This window comes from Urocampus carinirostris, chromosome 15 (genome assembly GCF_059441175.1).
Source record: "Urocampus carinirostris isolate Australia breed hairy pipefish chromosome 15, RoL_Ucar_1.0, whole genome shotgun sequence".
NCBI lineage: Eukaryota > Metazoa > Chordata > Actinopteri > Syngnathiformes > Syngnathidae > Urocampus > Urocampus carinirostris.
Window position 1 is genome coordinate 1,965,119 of NC_142363.1, and position 18,655 is coordinate 1,983,773.

Genomic DNA, 18,655 nt, shown 5'->3' on the forward strand with positions numbered 1-18,655 from the left:
CACAATTCATGAGGTCGAACCTCCTGTGTGGAGTTTGCATGTTCTCCCGTGCTTGCGTGGGTTTCCTCCAGGCACTCCGGTGTACTCACACATTCCAAAAACATGCATGTCAGGTTAATTGGCCGGTCCAAATTGTCCCTAGGTGTGAATTAGCGAGTGAGTTGTCTGTCTCTGTGTGCCCTGCGACTGGCTGGCGACCGGTTCAGGGTGTCCCCTGCCCACTGCCTGAAGATTGCTGGGATGGGCTCCAGCACCCCCACGACTCTACTGAGGATAAGCGGTGCAGATAATGGATGGATGGGCTATACAAAAAAACATGACTTGATATAAAGATAAAAAAGTGAAGTTTAACTTACTTTTGGAGGAGTTAGGCGAATCCGTGCTAGAAAGTGGGCTAAAAAAAGCGATTGAACCATTTTATGAACCGCACCAAGCTAATTCCACTTTCATTTCAAATTAAACGGCTCGCCTCTTCCTTACACTTCAAACCAACCATATCAAATGAATTCACGAGATATTAAACAATAAAAATGTCAAAGTTCTTAGCGTGCTAGAGATACAGTGCAGTGTTTACATTACACACGAACTAGGAGGTAGAAGCTGAATTTCTTCTTTCGGGTGGATGCTGGGTGACCTCTAACAGTGTCACGCGGCGGAAAGAAGCACTACCCAGAAAAGGTGCGCACAATACAAAATCTAACAGTTATTGTCCGGATATTTTTCGACACCCAAAAAAATGTTTGTATCTACTGTTTTGCGTAAGTCGAATTGTCGTAAGTAGGGGAGCATCTGTTTTACTTAAGGGATTGATTGGCTGAGGTTGACAGGTATGTAATTGACATGCATCTAAGTATCTATCTATCTATCTATCTATCTATCTATTTGTCTGTCTGTCTTTTAATTACGGCTCGACGTGATGTTTCATGTTCTCCCCATGCCCACAGTCACTCCAGTTTCCTCCCACATTTCAAAAACCACCCCAGCAACCCTAATTGGGGTAAGCTGTTCAGAAAATGAACAAATGTGATATTGGTGTGATGTTACAAGGACATCTAAATGTTTCACGTGAAATGGTATATTAACGCTCGTTATTATTATTATTATTATCATTAATACTTTACTGGTTATTATCATTATTATTATTTTAGAAAAATTACAAACATGTTTAATGGCTACTTTGGGACGGGCTGCAAAAATACTGTCAGACAATGAACCAGTGCGTGGTTCAAAAATGTTTGTCGATCATTGGTGACGGGCACTAAGAAGGAGTGGGCGGGTTGATCCAAATATGGATATTATCAATATCAAGCAAGTACTTGGATCGTTTGATACTATTTTCCTGGGATCGATACTTCGGTCCGCCACCAATTTGCTGTTCCGGAACTAAAACCTGTTAATAATGAGTCAATGACAAACAATTAATACTTTATTTGCATTACTGACTGTATTTTCAAAATATTGTGCAATGGAAGGTAATTTAGTTATCTTGTTGTACTATATGTATTTGTATTTTCGTTAGATTGATGCTTTTTTATTTGACGCTTTTGTTCTGAAATAGTTGTAATAGAAATATTTTCTTTTTTTTTCATTGTTTTAAATTTTGAAATGTAGTGATTTATAAAAATATAAAAATGTTTACTTCCCAAAATTGTTGTGGTGTTGTTATCAAATTAATAAACTAACTAAAGGGGAAGGGCTCAATTATTCAATGATAGTTTCCGAGCAAAAATGATCAGTATCGGATCGGTATCGCATTGATAGCAATATTCTCAGAATTATCTTACCTTTTTTTATTGAGTGTGTGTAGTTTTGTGTGGCAGAGAAAAGAAAAATGGCGTGTGTGTACAATAACTGGGTGTTCTCTCATCCTTTCTGGCTTGCCCCCTGCAGTGATCATTGAGTGTTTTTCTGTGTGCGTGCTCTTGCATTTGTGTAACTCGGAATGTTAATGACTATGATGCTATGGGTTTGCATGCTTCTGTGTTTGAGCCTGCTTCATTTCTTAGGCTGACATACAGCGTTGAAAGCTGTGTGTACGTTGCGTGTGATATTGTGTGTATGTATGTGTGTGTGCGCCTCTGTTCTCATCCCTGGGTAAAGCCTCAGGACAAATCGGGTCATGTGACAAGGAACCCTTCCTATATATCCGCAACCTGCTTCATTGGTATTCTGGGTCGACACTGGAAGCTATGCGAGTGTGGGGTGTGTTGGAGAGTGGGGGAGCAACAAAGAGAAAGGAGAGAAGTAGACAGTGCAAAACTGGAAGCCATACTGTTTTTATTCAGATTTGTTTTCTAAATAGATCATCCAATAACAGAAATGCATTGAATCCAAGTGCCATTGGTTGCATAGAAATGTGATGCCTCACAATGTAAAGTCAATATGCGAACAATTAATGCATGGTATCTCCATGTAGAACACAGTTGAATGTGAATCATATAAAGTATTTTTTAGGTAGCAAATATGTTTTCATAATTGAAGATATTTTCTAAGCATGTTTGCAGTACAACATTATTGTTCACGCTACCTCACCTCTACCACCCACCAGCATTTCTGTAGTGACAACATGCGAATGAAAAATACAGAGTGAAAAAGTCAGACTTTTGGGACTGAAGAAAAGCCAGGGCGAGGAGGATAATGGATTCATGTGCCTTTACAATGTCAGCTCACGCATACAGGCAAAGAAAGTACGTGTACTGGGGCTGTAACAACAAATCGATAGCATTGATTAAAATTGAATATTAAAAGCATTGGCAAATAATAATAATAATAATAATAAACCTCATCGATTTGTTGGGTTGTGGGATTTATCAGCCACTTAGAACATTAAATCAATGCAAACAAGTGAAATGGATCTCGTTGTGAAGTTGTAGGGTTGTAGAAACACTTTGGTCCAGTGGAGGGTGTCTAAGACCATTTTAACAAAAGTTTCTTACATTTTTTTAAATCCTTTTTGATGTTGAAGGTTGCATCATTACAAACTTAAATGGCATGAAACAGTCAAACCCTAAAAAGTTAGCATTTTTCAAGGACACAGAAAATTCAGCAGATACACAGAGAAAAAAAATGTAAAAATAAATTAATGTAGAAAGCAAAAAGAAAAATAATAATGATGACATGTTTATCTCAACACAAGGGACATATTATGAAGCATATAATATATCATTTGCACATTTGGGATTTTGATCATATTCAGAGATTTAACCACATGACAACATCTTTAAAAATTTGTTTACATTTTTTGGAGGGCACATGTGAATTTTGCTACACAAAAATGTATTGCTCTTTCTTCATTTTTGTTTTTTATGATAAGTCAAATATAATATGAACTTTGGATTGGGTGGTAGGAAAAGTATCTTACACATTTGTAAGTGTATAGCCTGCATTTGTTATTTGACATATCTAGATTTAGATTTTTAAAACATTTTTGTATGATAAAATATTCAGTTGTTTTGTGCATTATTTTTCGATCTGTAAAACTTTGATAGAGGAAGCACTTAAGAATGAGTTTTTAAAATATCTGATTCAACGATTGATCAAAAAAGTTATCGACCGATCCCTCGATAATTAAAATGATTCTTAGTTGCAGCCCTAATGTGTACTGAAGTACATGTTCACAGCATTGCAGCAATACTCTGAATTTCATCGTCAACTGAGTCAGAGGCCCTATTTGTCAGCAGTAAATATAACTCTCTCTAGAAAAACAGGACAAAAACTAGTGCAACTCAGTGTCTTTGTGCATGTTGCTAGTGAAAGGCTGACAGGGTAGGGCCGGTCTGACTAGTGAGCAGGCCTGACTCCTTCGCTCATACATTCGTTTGATGCAAGCCATGTTTTTTTTTAAACTGCTTAGCCGGACTGGCTGAAGTGTACTAAACTGTGACAAAATTAGTATTTCAATCCTCTTAGTTATACTACAGCTGTCAAATTTACAAAATTTACTAATCAAGGATGGCAGCATGGCGGCACAGTGGTTAGCGCGTGTGCGGCACAGTTCTAAGGTCTTGGGAACCTCCTGTGTGGGTTCAAATCCAGCTACCGGACTTCCTGTGCGGAGTTTGTATGTTCTCCCCGTGCTTGCACTCCGGTTTCCTTCCTCAAAGACATGCATTTCAGGTTAATTGGCCGGTCCAAATTGTCCCTAGGTGTGAATGAGCGAGCGAGTTGTCTGTCCCTGTGTGCCCTGCGATTGGCTGGCAACCAGTTCAGGGTGTCCCCTGCCCACTGCCCGATAATGGCTCCAGCACCCCCGCGACCCTACTGAGGATAAGCGGTGAAGCTAATGAGATGAGATGAGATGAAATTAATCAAGCGTTATTTCAGTTTATAGAATTTATACCAATCTTGCATATTGTCGCTGACATGTGAAGACAAAATATCTAGTAAATTCATTTTTGTTAATTATCCCGATCGTCGCTTTAATGATTTATTTAGAGACTCATTCATCTTCTAAATCTTGTCAATATCAAACACTAATTATGTGCACTTACCATGAATGTTGCATCTCAATTTGGAATAATAGTCACATCCTTTGTCGGTTTTCTAGCTTTGATGGCATCTTTCTGTTTAAACAGCGTACACATCACATATGATGACCGATCGTAGTGCTTTGCTAGATAACTCACACAAAAACCCTGCTTATTTTTGCCTTCTAACTGTTTAATTTCAATTGACACCATCCTCGTTTTTTTCTCAGAAAATACGTTACCAGAATTCATGGCTGGGGTCACAAAAAAAGTGATAAAAAGGAGACGCACTATGATAAAGAAACACAACACAAGCGCGCAGGACCAGGTTTCCTATGGCGGGATCACATGCACTAACTGGCACGAGCTGATGTCGGCGGTGAGTGGCTTTGAGCGGTCTCTAGTTAGCAGTAACTGCTGTAATTTCTCGTAACTTAAATATTCTCCCAAATGTCGGGCAAGAGTTTTTCGCAAAAGACATCTCCTGACTCGAATGTCTCGTATCTCGATTAGCTCCTATGTCGAGGGGCCACTGTATTACCTTCGACTGACTGAAAACAATTTTTGCAGCGCTTGTCTTGTGGTGGAGTTTTGCTTTATGAAGTGTTGTCCTGTCCAAGTCAAGTTTCTGTAACCTTGCGGTTCTGTTACTGCAGGGGATAAATCATCCCCATCGTCCTCTCTCTCTGATTCATAAACACACGCACACTCACACACACATGATGCTATGTAGTTCGCTTTATTCCCTATCAGGGTTGTGAAGCGAATGAAGGCTTCCCAGTCTGATAATCAGCGCCACATACACATGCTGACACACACTCTCACAGAGCGTTTTGCACGTACAGAGTAGCGCGAAAGAGAGATTGGGATGAGAATGAGGGAAAAGTAAGACTCATCAAGTAATTAAGGCCGTGACTTTCCCTTGGAAATTAAAGGAATAGTCCTTTGCGCTCTCTCGCCCTATCTCTCGTTCTACTTCTACTCACTGGCCTTATTGCCGTTTGGCTTTTCCGCTCACCTGAGCATTCTGTGGTGTCTCTCCAGCAGCAGACTAACAGAGCACTGTGCTGCCGATTACCCCACCGTGGGTAAATGCAGCCATGCTATATTCTTTGTCATTTCTACTCACTTTCTACCCCAAAAGGGGTAAATAACGGTAGCGATTTGACTAGAATTACTGTATTTTCTGCATTACAAGGCACACAGGATTATATGGAACACATTGAAAATACAGAATATTAACACATTTATTTCATATAAAACGTGCATTGGTCTATGAAACACATGGAATTAAAACTACAGTGTGAGCTACCGTACCGTTGCACATTTTATAGACTTACGGTATGTATCAGTATAATGATTGATCAGTTGAAGAATGTTGCTGACCAACTGTAATCGAAACCAGGTCACAGCGATGTGAGTGCGTAAACCTAAAAATTAGACCACTAGTGGTCAGTATATACGTGTGTGTGAAACAACACATGTTTTAACGGTATATTACTGTATTCATGCTATGATTAATCAGTCAAATAATGTCGCTGGCCAAAGTCGCAGAATATTGTCTACAACAGGAATTTAACCCAGGTTGCGGCAGCAAGAGCGCCAACTTCTGACGACTGGATAACCAGTAGTCAACCCATTGGACCACTAGTGATACAGACAACGTATGAAAAAGCATGATATTCCATTTCATTATCACACTATTTTTACTATCGGCGCCAGAAACTAATATGAGAGTTTGGAAACCCCGGAAGTCATCCTGAAATATATAAATAATGGCAAAAAAGCACAAGGAAGTAAACAACTCTTTTGTATATTTGATGATTAATCAGACTTTATCTTTCAGGACAACGTTCTAATTTCTTCATTCTTTAACATTGATTTTTGGCTCCATGAGAGTATAATGAGACAAAATCTAATTTTTTCCTCTGTATTTTGCATTATTTAAGGTCACCAAGTTATAAGGTACACTTTCAAATTTCTGGCATACAGGTATGTACGGTTTTTAGCTGCGCCTTATAGTCCAGAAAAACACGGTATATTCGTGTGTCTGTGTTTTTAAAAGTCTCATGTCTATTAAGTTACATACTTGAGGAAAGCTAGACTGCCATAAAAAAGGACCTAATCCCACCCTGTTACTGTATTTTCATTTTAGCCCACTCACTTTTTGCCAGCCCATTTATATTTTTTGACGTCTTAAGCCTTTATGAGAGTCAATGAGTTCATGAAATATCCGGACTACGATTTAGTTTCTCCCACTGCTTCACAAATGAGTTCAGTCCAACTTTAGTGTGTCAAGTGGCAGACAAGGACGCCATGTTTATGTTTTACAGCAGTCTAGCTCAGCAGGTCAAGCATTCCTAGTCAGTCACGCCTTTTATTCCTTTTATTAGAGGACCAGGTCAGAAAGTGGCTTTTACCTTGGCTTTCTCTTTCTCATTAATCGAGTGGAGAGGTCATAAAAAGACAGTCCACTTCAGTACATGACAGCTTCTTTCCCCTCTCCGGACTACGAGCATACTGCTGTCCAATTGCATTGTGTGCAGGCACATTTTGTTGGAACCCAAAAAATCCCCTCTCTGTTTCTTTATGGAACAAGTTGATTGAATTAGTGCTTTTGGATCTTTTTGTCGGTTCATTGCATGGCTAGCTTGAATTTAAACTAAAATTGAACCTTTAAAGAGCAATTACAAATGTTCTCCTATCCTCTCAATAAACTTTAGCTCGAGTACCTTTCCACAGTTCAAGCTTGTTATTGTATAAAATGTGTGGCCCAGAAAGGGAAAATCAAAGGAATGAATTTTGACATGAAACCGAGTGACAGCATCTAGGAAAACAACTTAAACTAACTTTGTCCACTATCACTTCTCTCAGTGTTTAATATAGTCAAGTCAAGTCACATTTATTTATATAGCCCTTAATCACAAAAATGTCTCAAAGGACTGCACAGGATTACAATTACACCATTACCGTATCTTACAACCAACATGTAAAGCGTTACATCCTACTGGGACATATGCTAACTTTTTATAATCCATGATTTATAATTAAAAGCTCCAACTAGTTAAATATGTTCTAACTTTTGAGTTACAATGTAAAGAGGGCTTTCATTTTTGAGAGATTTGACAGCACTATTGTTCATGTATAAGGAATAAGATGGGACACAGATACCATGATACAAGATGTCTCACAAGATTGAGTCCATGGTAACAACACTAAAACTTGTACTTGTCCTTTAATTTGTTTAATGCTCATGCCTGATAAATAATTTCCTATTTTCAAAATGTTCTTTTAACCAAGCAGACGTAAAAATATGAAAGATAAGTGCAAATGTGAACCCAAAAAGAAAAGGCACTTTTGCTAGAGGCTCTCTTTTCAAAAGCTGCTTGCAATAACAGCTAAAACAGAGATTACTCCTCTTAGGTAATATATTTAGTTCTAAATATTAAATACATGGTAGTCAGGTACTAAACATTCTATCTAAAAATCGAGTATTGCAATCAAAATCAAAATAAATATTTTTGTTTGTGTAAAGAACATTACATTTTCATTACAATCATATTCCTGCAATAACTTTTTTAATAACAACTGTAGTTAGCACTTCAGTATTATACTCAGTAGGAATTATCTTTATAATTTGTGTTTGATTAAATCAGGTGAGCTCAGAACAACAGTCGTGATGTCGCCGTCAAAATGGGATCCATTGAGTACGGCTGGTCAGTTACCTCACTGCATCGTATTGCGCGGAGTATATCATTATTTTAGGATTTTTTTAGCAAGTTAACTACCCTTACACTTGCTCTTTGAGTGGAAGAAAAAGTGATTTATCTATATTGTTGTGTTGATGTTTGCGACACGGGAGCTGAGTGGTTAGCGTATCTACGGCACAGTTCTGAGGTCATGGGTTAAAATACAGCTTCCCGCCTTCCTGTGCGGTGTTTGCATGTTCTCCTCGTGCTTGTGTGGGTTTCGTCTGTGCTCCCTGGATTCCTCCCCTACTCCAAAAACATGCATGTCAGGTTAATTGGCCGGTCCAAATTATCCCAAGGTGTGAATGGGCAGTTGTGTTGTCTGTCTCTGAGTGCCCTGCAGCTGGCTGGCAACCAGTTCAGGGTGTCCCCTGCCCACTGACAAAAGATAGCGACCCTACTATGGATAAGCAGTGTAGATAATGGACGGATGGATGTTTGAGGACTCAGGTCAAATAATAGCCCATAAGAGGATATCCATATGTTAATGAATGTGTCACGGAAGGGAAGGGGGCTGTCACGAGGCGTGGTGGAGTGGAAGGGGTGACCGGACCAGAACGGAGGCAGGAGGCAGGAAGGGAGAACTCATATGCGTTGACGATCATAAGTTTTATTTAACAAAATAAAAGTTGTCCAAAACTCTGGGACATGACAAAACAAACAGTTGTTTCTTCCAACTCAACTAAACAGGACAAGGCATAACAGAATGGACAATGTTTAAAACTAAAACAGGACAAGGCATAACAGACCGGGGAATGTTTATATATAATGAGCCAGCACCCGCAAAGCCCACAATACAGCCTTAAAGAGCAGACACGCGATTAGTTGAACTGCTTCAGCTGGTGCCCAGGGGGCGGGGCAGACCGGTCGCCAAGGCGACCATGACCGAGCCCCCCCTTTAAGGGACAGCTCCCGAGGTCCCAAAAAGAAAAAATTACTACCTCGCGCCCCGGAATGGTTCGACGCTCACGATTGGGGCAACCCCGCTCCCTCCTCCGAACACGCAGGAACGGGGAGAGGCAGGCGCCATCTGCGTCGGGCAGATCGGAATCGGCGCTCGGCAGGGGGAGTCCGGCGGGCAAACTGGACAGGCGAAAACAGTACAGGCAAGACAGGACAGGCGGAATCAGTACAGGCAAGACAGGACAGGCGGAATCAGTACAGGCAAGACAGGACAGGCCGAATCAGTACAGGCAGACTGCAGGCAGGCCGGAGAGTCAAACAGGCAGACTGCAGGCAGGCGGGAGAGTCGAACAGGCAGACTGCAGGCAGGCCGGAGAGTCGAACAGGCAGGCAGGCCGGAGAGTCGAACAGGCAGGCAGGCCGGAGAGTCGAACAGGCAGGCAGGCCGGAGAGTCGAACAGGCAGGCAGGCCGGAGAGTCGGACTGGCAGGCAGGCCGGAGAGTCGGAGTCGGACTGGCAGGCAGGCCGGAGAGTCGGAGTCGGACTGGCAGGCAGGCCGGAGAGTCGGAGTCGGACTGGCAGGCAGCAGAGTCGGAGTCGGACTGGCAGGCAGCAGAGTCGGAGTCGGACTGGCAGGCAGCAGAGTCGGAGTCGGACTGGCAGGCAGCAGGGTCGGAGTCGGACTCGCAGGCAGCAGAGTCGGAGTCGGACTGGCAGGCAGCAGAGTCGGAGTCCGACTGGCAGGCAGCAGAGTCGGAGTCGGACTGGCAGGCAGCAGAGTCGGAGTCGGACAGGCAGGCCGGGGAGTCGGAGGCGGACAGGCACACAGGGGAGACAGAATAGCAGGCAATCGGCACGGGAGTCGGGCAGGCAGGGATGAGAGTCGGACAGGCAGGCGTCAATTCTTCCCGGGACCCCATTCGAGGCACAGCAATGGCCACGACGGGCGGGGCCGTGGTTCGAACGAGGAGGGAAGGATACCTCAATGGGTGCGTGCCAAACGGCGTCCTCCAGCTCTCCCCAAATCGCGCAGGGATCGTTCGCTGAGTTCTTATCGTGGCTGGCTCATTCTGTCACGGAAGGGAAGGGGGCTGTCACGAGGCGTGGTGGAGTGGAAGGGGTGACCGGACCAGAACGGAGGCAGGAGGCAGGAAGGGAGAACTCATATGTGTTGACGATCATAAGTTTTATTTAACAAAATAAAAGTTGTCCAAAACTCTGGGACATGACAAAACAAACAGTTGTTTCTTCCAACTCAACTAAACAGGACAAGGCATAACAGAACGGACAATGTTTAAAACTAAAACAGGACAAGGCATAACAGACCGGGGAATGTGTATATATAATGAGCCAGCACCCGCAAAGCCCACAATCCAGCCTTAAATAGCAGACACTCGATTAGTTGAACTGCCTCAGCTGGTGACCAGGGGGCGGGGCAGACCGGTCGCCAAGGCGACCATGACAGAATGTTACTGTAGAAAAGTGGTGCTGTTCCTCCACCAACAAATTTTTTCACCGGAATCAGGAGGTATACAGTCACTGTCATAGGTGTGAGCAAGAATTCTGTTTCCTTTAAATCTCCCAGGTAAACTGAGGGATCAAGGTCTGTCATGGACCATCTTGGTATAGTGCAGAAGCACAATGCAGAAGCATCGTTTAGTGCAGTCAAACGGTTGTTCTTTATTAGGGTAGTGTTTGCAACAAGGAAAGACAGGGAATGAGGCAAAGGTTTCCAGTGCACCAAAGGCAAAAAAACATTACCAAATAGAATGGCTAAAGGTTTCGAGATCCAATGAACAGACATGGGGACTTGAGACTTAGTGACTTGGACTCGAGTCGACTCGAGTCGCTGTTTTTATGACTTGTGACTTGACTTGGACTTGGCAATCTAAGACTCGGGACTTGACTTGTGACTTGACTTGCCCAAGAAAAAAATACTTGGGACTTACTTGGGACTTGAAGGTGAAGACTTGAGACTTACTTGAGACTTGCACATGTGTGACTTGGTCCCATGTCTGCCAATGAATCCTCACAGCAAATTTTACAGTACAAAAGTTCAATAGGCATTTTTCGTTGTCTGGGAGGTCAGGCAGGGGTTTGGTAAAGGAGCATTGTGACGGGATGCTTGTAACACAACAAGAAAGGCATTGAAAAAGCACAGAGCCGAGGAGATGGACAGTTAGGTTGTGATAAAAATGAAAATCAAGTTAAGTGACCACAGTTGTGAAGAGGAAAATTTAACCCGCAAGTGAGTGACCAATTAAGGTAAGGTCGAGATATAGAGGAGAGAGAACCTACCGAGAAAAAAGAATGTAAAAAGGTAAAGTCAAAAGTTGCTGAATAAAACCTTGTAGGTCGAACCTTTCATTTTTTTGGGATTCTCCCAATCAGACCTGATGGATCTTAAAATTAGTTATATGATTTTAAGTGCTTAGGCAAATCTGACAGTAATTGCTACCCAAGGTACATCTAAGCGTGAAGGACGTATACAAATATTTCTATGTACAAAGACAATAGTACATCAATTTCCCAAAAAGATCATAACATGATAAAACCCTTAAAAAGTTAGGGTTCGTGAAGTGCAGTTTTCCTTTATGGTCTTAATTAGTTAAAATTGTTAGCAGACTAAAAGACCTCTTTGTAGTAAAACAAAGTTGGCTTGTGCTAATTTGCTGTTGTTTCTCAAATGGATTCTTGCTGTATCATTATTTGTACATGCGTAAAGAATTTTCATTTTGATATTCCTGTGGTGAGAATTATGAGGAAACACTGCCCATCGTCAACAACACATAGATTACAGTGCCTAATTGACCCTTCTTTTGTCAGGCTCTACTTAACCGCTTTATCAGGACAACATGATTGTTGTTTGTGTGGTAAAGAACCTTGCATGTGTACTTTATCTATTATCCCACTGGTCAAGTTCCTGATTGAAGCAGCACAGAGTGCAGCCCAAAAAAACCATAAGGGTGCCCATAAAGAGGAATGAGGTAAATCTACTCTAATTATGTTATTGTATTTGCACACAAGGATATACTGTAAATATCATTACACTTTTCTTCCCTCTTCGGTCTTTGTCTTGGACCGTCAGGCAGACAAGTCCGCAGATATTTGATTTGCAACACAGAGATACGCTGGCCTGACCCTCAGCTTGGCCAAAAATCCATCAAAAACACGAGACTGCTATAAAAATTGCTAGTTTCATGTGGAACATGATGACATTCAGGCAAAGAAATCATTTCTAAGTGCGCGTGTGTCTGTATGCGTGTGAGTTGCACAAGGAGAACACAGGATATAGAACACACAGAGGGAGAGAGATTTCATCTCCTCTCTGTGTGTATACATATCTGCTAGAATGTAGGTCAGGCAGCTACAGTCTCTATCAGAGCCTGGGAGACGAGTTTTGGTTTTGAGCGTGTGTGTGTGTGTGTGTGTGTGCGCACGCTCATTCGCATTACATGAATAAAGCATTCCTGTGTGCCCCATTGTCCCCAAGTGTCTTGTGTGCATTTTATTCAAATAATGGGTAATATTTTTGTGAGTGTGTATTAGGAGTGTTTTAAACTCCTGTCGTGTACAATATGTGTCACTAGAAATTTGACAGCAGACATTACATTTCCCCAACAAGCAGCCATAGAAAAGTGTTCACCTTGTACAGCACATGTTTGTGGATGACGGAGCAGCCAGTCTTTCCCAGCTATTTGTGGTTTGTTTCTTGGCTTTGATAGATATAGTAGGGCAGTGAAGGGCAGACATGGTGCTCCTCATTCTGGGAGCCCATTCACAGACTTGTACAATCCTGCAACAAAAGGACTGGATGTGAATGGCTTTGTGAACGTGTATGTTCAATACAGATGTCTGTTCGTGATTGTGTGTGGGCACATGTGTCTCCTCTGTGGGTGTGTCGCCAATGCAGTTGGAGGTCTATTATTCCCTCGCTGTACTGAGGCTGTCACTGTCCTTGGAGCTGGAATTAGCGCAGAAGCCGCCTAAACCACATAAGCAGAACACCATCCGTATATTGTACACAAGCCCTGGCAGGTTGTATTGTACATAGTTCCATTGTCTTTCTTTCAATCATGATTCTCATGTCCGTACCCCAAAACACACACACACTTTTCTTTTTCACACATGCACATATAGCACCAGGGGAATGTGGGATGTGTCCTGATTAAGAGTCAGAGAGCTGTGGTTTGTCATCAGCCCCCACATGAAGACCTTCATCAGAGGACAGAGCCAACACTTACACCCTGATTATAATGACCAAGAGGCCAGGATGCCTGTGTCGTGTGAGAAGGCAAGAGAAGAAAAGAGTGCTAGAAACATATACAAGCCACAGATGAAAACTTTTGGACTACAGTACAGTGGACACCAAACCCGTAACTAAACAAAAAAACAAATAGACTTGTTTCTGTTTTATAATCTTCAAAGTAGTGATGTACACATCCAATTCCCAAGATTTGACCAAACCTGGCCATTTTTTTTCTTAGGAAAACAATATAATCCAAATTCATAAGTCCAAAATACCGTAAATTCGTAAATTCTTGACTATGCTCTACTATAAAGAGCATCTGACTATAAACCGCACTAACCACTTTTTGAGTGATTTGGCACTTTTCTACTTATACAAGTCGCACCCATGTATTAACCGCGGGCGCCCATAGTAAACTTGCAACACAGTCACAAGTTTAACCCGGGCGTCGCTGTAAGTCCAACAATTGTAATTTTATAGATAATACACAAATCCAGAATCACAGTTGACATCACATAAAGAAAAATGATACCCGTAGTTAAGGTATGATGCAGACTTCTAAAGTCGGGGTCCCGTTGAAAGTAATCCAAGGAAACAAAATGTATATTTCCAAAGTTAAGGGTGGGACAAATATATATCCACTATTGTCCGCTGCAACAACAGACAAACTCACTTCTACTCCATAGCATATGAATAACCTACTCTTCTCGTCGGCTGAAAAATAGTCTGCGTAATATAGTGTAATAATCTGTGAAGCCCTTTGAGACTCTTTGCGATTTAGGGCTATACAAATAAAAATGACTTGACTTGACTTGAATCTACCGGTAACTCAGCTTTACCACATTTCCCATCAGGCCGCGTTTTCTCCGCCCCTTATTTTTGATTCGCTCGTAGAACACATAACAGAATAAATCTCTAAAATAAATACATTACAAAAATATACAGTTGCAAAAACATATTATACATGGTTACACATATTTACGAAGAAGGACGGTACACCGAGAGAGTTTTCAAAGCTTTAATAATAATAATAATATAACTTTCATCCCAAACCGTGCCTTTGAAAGGTACCAACACGCTAGTAGGATCACGCTCGCAATGTTTCAAACATACCTGTGAAAAGAAGGCACCCCATAAATGTAGAATTCACGGTTAATCGTTTTGAACTCCTTTCTTACAACTATAGCCATCGAGGGCATCTTCCTCAGTATCGGAACGTACCTTAACTTCACAGAAAATATATGCTACAACTTAGAGATTGCAGTCTTTCTTGGTGCACATATTCAACTGGTCTTAATCTTACTTTTTAAATTCCTGCGCCGCTGGTGGCCGTTAGAAAAATTCCACAAATTAGCCGCTTCACTGAATAAGCCGCAGGGCTGAAAATTTGTGAAAAAAGTAGCGGCTTATAGTCCGGAATTTACGGTAGGTCATATTGCAAAATCGACACACATTCTCATTCAGACCAAATGGTGTCATGATGCAATTAAGAGGTCCCTAACTATAAAACTATTGTCTTGTTTTTTTGTATTTATTATGCATTGAGGACAGTGTTTAGTGTTTATTTATAATTTTAAGCATTTTGGCTTGTTTTTTTTTTTTATTTTTGTTTGGGTACCGCACAAAAACAACATACACAAAAAACTTTAACAAGATAAAGCATTATACTTAATATATTTTATTTGTATTGATATTTTGTGTGTGTTTTGTTTGTGTTTTATGTTACTTTTTCCTTTTTTATATTCTTTGTTTTTGTATATGTGTTTGTCTTGCTGTCGGTCACCCCTCTCGAGGGATATGACCAAGGTAGATAGATAGATAGATTTGTATTAGTTGCCGGCCCAATCAATTGATGCAAAAATATTTTTGAGTGGTAAAGACAGTAGCCTAGATGGTAGTGTGCCCGCTTTGAGACTGGGAGGTCGCTGGTTCGCGCCTCGGCCGAGTCATACCTAATTGGTATAATGGCGGTGCCCTCTGTTGGCTGCGGCTGCATCGACTCGCTACAACGGGTCTGGTGTATCGACATTTCGTTCTGTGTACATTGTTACAAAGAATGACAATACAAAGGAAATTATTATTATTAAGAGATCAATGCGTACGCAGAACTTCTATTTAAAATCCTTTATACATTTTGCTTGTTTGTAGGAATTTTGTACATTTATTTGTAAAACGGCGAGCCCTACATCACACAACTTTGCATTCAAGTAAATTTCAGCGTGCAATTTGGTGACAGGAACATAAGGAATTTTGTAGACTAAACACGCTTGGCATATTCAATAGCAAATCATGATACAGGTGTAATAAAGGGATTCTAATGTAGATTGTGGGTTATGTCTGGTGAGTGTCATCATTCATCATTAATATTATGACAAGAGTATAGGGCAAATACTTAAATTTTAAATGTAAAGACATTCATTCATTCATTATCTGCACCGCTTATCCTCAGTAGGGTCGCGTTATGTAAATACATTTGTAAAAAAAAAAATATATATATATATATTAAGATCTCATTCCCCGACCTTCACCTGAATAACTTTAACGATGAAAAATGTGGTTGTAGCCTTCTATTTCACAAATTTTACCAATGCCATAATTTTTTTTGAAAAAAAGCACACAAAATATCCTCCAAAATTAAAACTGAATTATTCTCAATAAACTGTAAGAGTGCTAGGACCATCTATTTTAGATCATTGGACTAGGCTTTTGATTTCAGCTCTTATGAATACCAAACAAAACATGGTCAAGTATTTCTTAAAAGATGATTTTGCCCAACATGTAATTTCGAGTGTGTATTTTGGTGTGTGTGTGTGTGTGTGTGTGTGTAAAATGTCAGACTGCAGCTTCCAAACATGGCTGTAATTTGTTTGTCAGTGCAACATTTGCTTTCCTTCAATAGATACTTTCAACTAGTAGCATCAGAGGCAACAAGGCAGACAGGCGGTGTTTGATAAACACCTCTGTAGGCATTCCTACCTCTATCTTAATTTCTTGGTATTTAATTTGACCTTTTTGACAGAGAGGGACTTCTCGTCCTACCTTCCCCTCCCCATTTCCTTTTGTTCTGTAATTTTGCAAAGGATGGAGAGCCAAGTGGAGGAATCATGGATGCGGGAACGGATCATTAGCTATATTTGTCCCCCACTTCCTGCGGAAGATGATAGATCTAGCTAATTACCCCATGTTGCCGAAGCCCATAGCACATGACAAGCGGCTGTGGTGGAAATCTGCATTGGCTCTGACGCATGCCGCAAAGCTGAAGCTATATGATTATTCATGAGCTGGAGTCAGAAGAGAGGAAGAAATATCAGCTGCCTCATGTGAATACAATTGTTGTGAAAAGGATTTTAATGATGTATGCTTTCCCTCTTCTTCCTTCAATGCAGAAAATGAGCCCGGAGGAGATGTGGTGAGCATTTCCTTTCCAAGTAACTGGCAGTGGCTGACAGTGGTAGCAGAGGTCTGGAAGAACTGTCTCAACACCAAACCATTGCAGGTTGAGTACAGCCCAATTACATACTGTAAAAATACAAAATGCAAATGTGCTTGGACACAGTTTCACTTATTGTCAGTCCAACGAAAGAATAGCTCAACGGATTTCTTGTTGACCTGATCTATTATGGCCGGCAATGCATGCAGCACAGCCAAAAATGTTTTGGGTGGTAGCATCTCGAGGAGTAAACAAATGACTTCTGGAAACCCTGATTATTTGGACTAGCAGGCAATGGATTTATTCACTGCAACTGAGGGCTATATATGAATTTTTGTGATGTTATCAAGAGAATTATTTTCTCTTTAACCTATTCTGACAATTACATAATGCATACAAATGTACATGAATTGTCTAATCACTGTATGATAACCTTAAGGACATCATCTATATTTGTGTCAAAACCACGTGGACAAGCATTTCATCACCATTCTCCAGCATCCCCCTCTACCCTCATTTTTCCTACCTAATGTGTTCTGCCCTAACAGCTTTGCTAAATGTAATATAAAAGTACATAGGTGCAGTGGAAAATACATTATAAGTTCTCTTTTAACTCAGTTGGGGATTGTTAACATGTCAAGTGGGGCCGGCATTGGCTCAGGAGGTAAAGCGCTCGGCTTGGGATCAAGACGTCGCAGGCTCGAGTCCCCTGTGTCTATCCTGTCTGCCCCTGATCCCCTGTGTTATATGTCGAAGTGTCCTTTGGCAAGACACTAAATCCCTAATGCCCCCAATGACCAGGTAGTTGCTTTGCATGCTGCTATCGGTTAGTTAGTGTGTAAAAGGGAAAGTGTAAAGCACATTGTAAAGTGCTTTGGGACGTCTTCATTGACTTGAAAAGCACTATATAAATGCAGACCATTTAGAATAGAATAGAATAGAATAGAATATAATATGCCTTTATTGTCATTGTTACAACATGGGATATATTGTAACAGCGAAATTGGACAACTCCAGTTCCACATTTTACAGTGATGATAATGAAACAAAGATATAAAGGAACAAAGAACATTACATTACATTTACATTTAGTCAAGTCATGTTTATTTTGCCATGTAATAAGCAGGTTAGCGTCTTACATGGCTGCAATACAAGGCCGCTATTGGGAAATGTGAAGCACACTGTAAAGCGCTTTGGGAAGTCATTGACTTGAAAAGCGTAGTTGCTGTGTTTTGCCGTGGCTCATTCCGGACGCTAACGTGTAGCTACCCGGAGCAATCCGGCTTCAGCGCCACTATACAGAGACACAAAAGCCTGGGGGAATCGGAGAGGAGGAGGCGGACTTGCTAACACGAGGTGGTGTATCCCTGGACACAAAGAAAATATTTCCATCTGTCGCAGGGATGTCGAACTTTTGGACTGGCGTGTGACGTCACCCACTCCGCTACAAGCACCCCTAGGGCATCATGTTAATCTGTTAATAAACAACGGGGTAGACTATCTAATGGCAGCCACTCCAGCAGCTCCCGTGTTATTTTCGATTGTTCTCGATTGTTCTCAGCTCAGGGATGCTGCTGGAAATGTGAATTTCCCTTCGGGGATGAACAAAGTATCTATCTATCTATCTATCGATCTATCTATCTATCTATCTATCTATCTATCTATCTATCTATCTATCTATCTATCTATCTATCTATCTATCTATCTATCTATCTATCTATCTATCTATCTATCTATCTATCTATCTATCTATCTATCTATCTATCTATCTATCTATCTATCTATCTATCTATCTATCTATCTATCTATCTATCTATCTATCCATCTATCTATCTATATAAATGCAGATCATTTCAT

General features: G+C 41.0%; 1 protein-coding gene across 5 annotated transcripts in view; it reads left to right on the forward strand.

Moving 5' to 3' along the window:
- The window catches only part of myt1lb (myelin transcription factor 1-like, b), a 249,930-nt gene that overhangs the window by 59,883 nt on the left and 171,392 nt on the right, over positions 1 to 18,655 (forward strand). For 4 of the 5 annotated variants that reach the window (XM_088353855.1, XM_088353850.1, XM_088353853.1 and 1 more), the window contains one exon: positions 16,755 to 16,864. Coding sequence is in view for 2 of the 5 variants with exons in the window: in XM_088353850.1 (XP_088209976.1) it covers positions 16,755 to 16,864 (110 nt within the window). In the remaining 3 variants the exon portion in view is untranslated. Of the gene's footprint in view, positions 1 to 4,696; positions 4,846 to 16,754; positions 16,865 to 18,655 lie in introns of all 5 variants that reach the window. The other variant, XM_088353854.1, reaches the window with a different exon arrangement.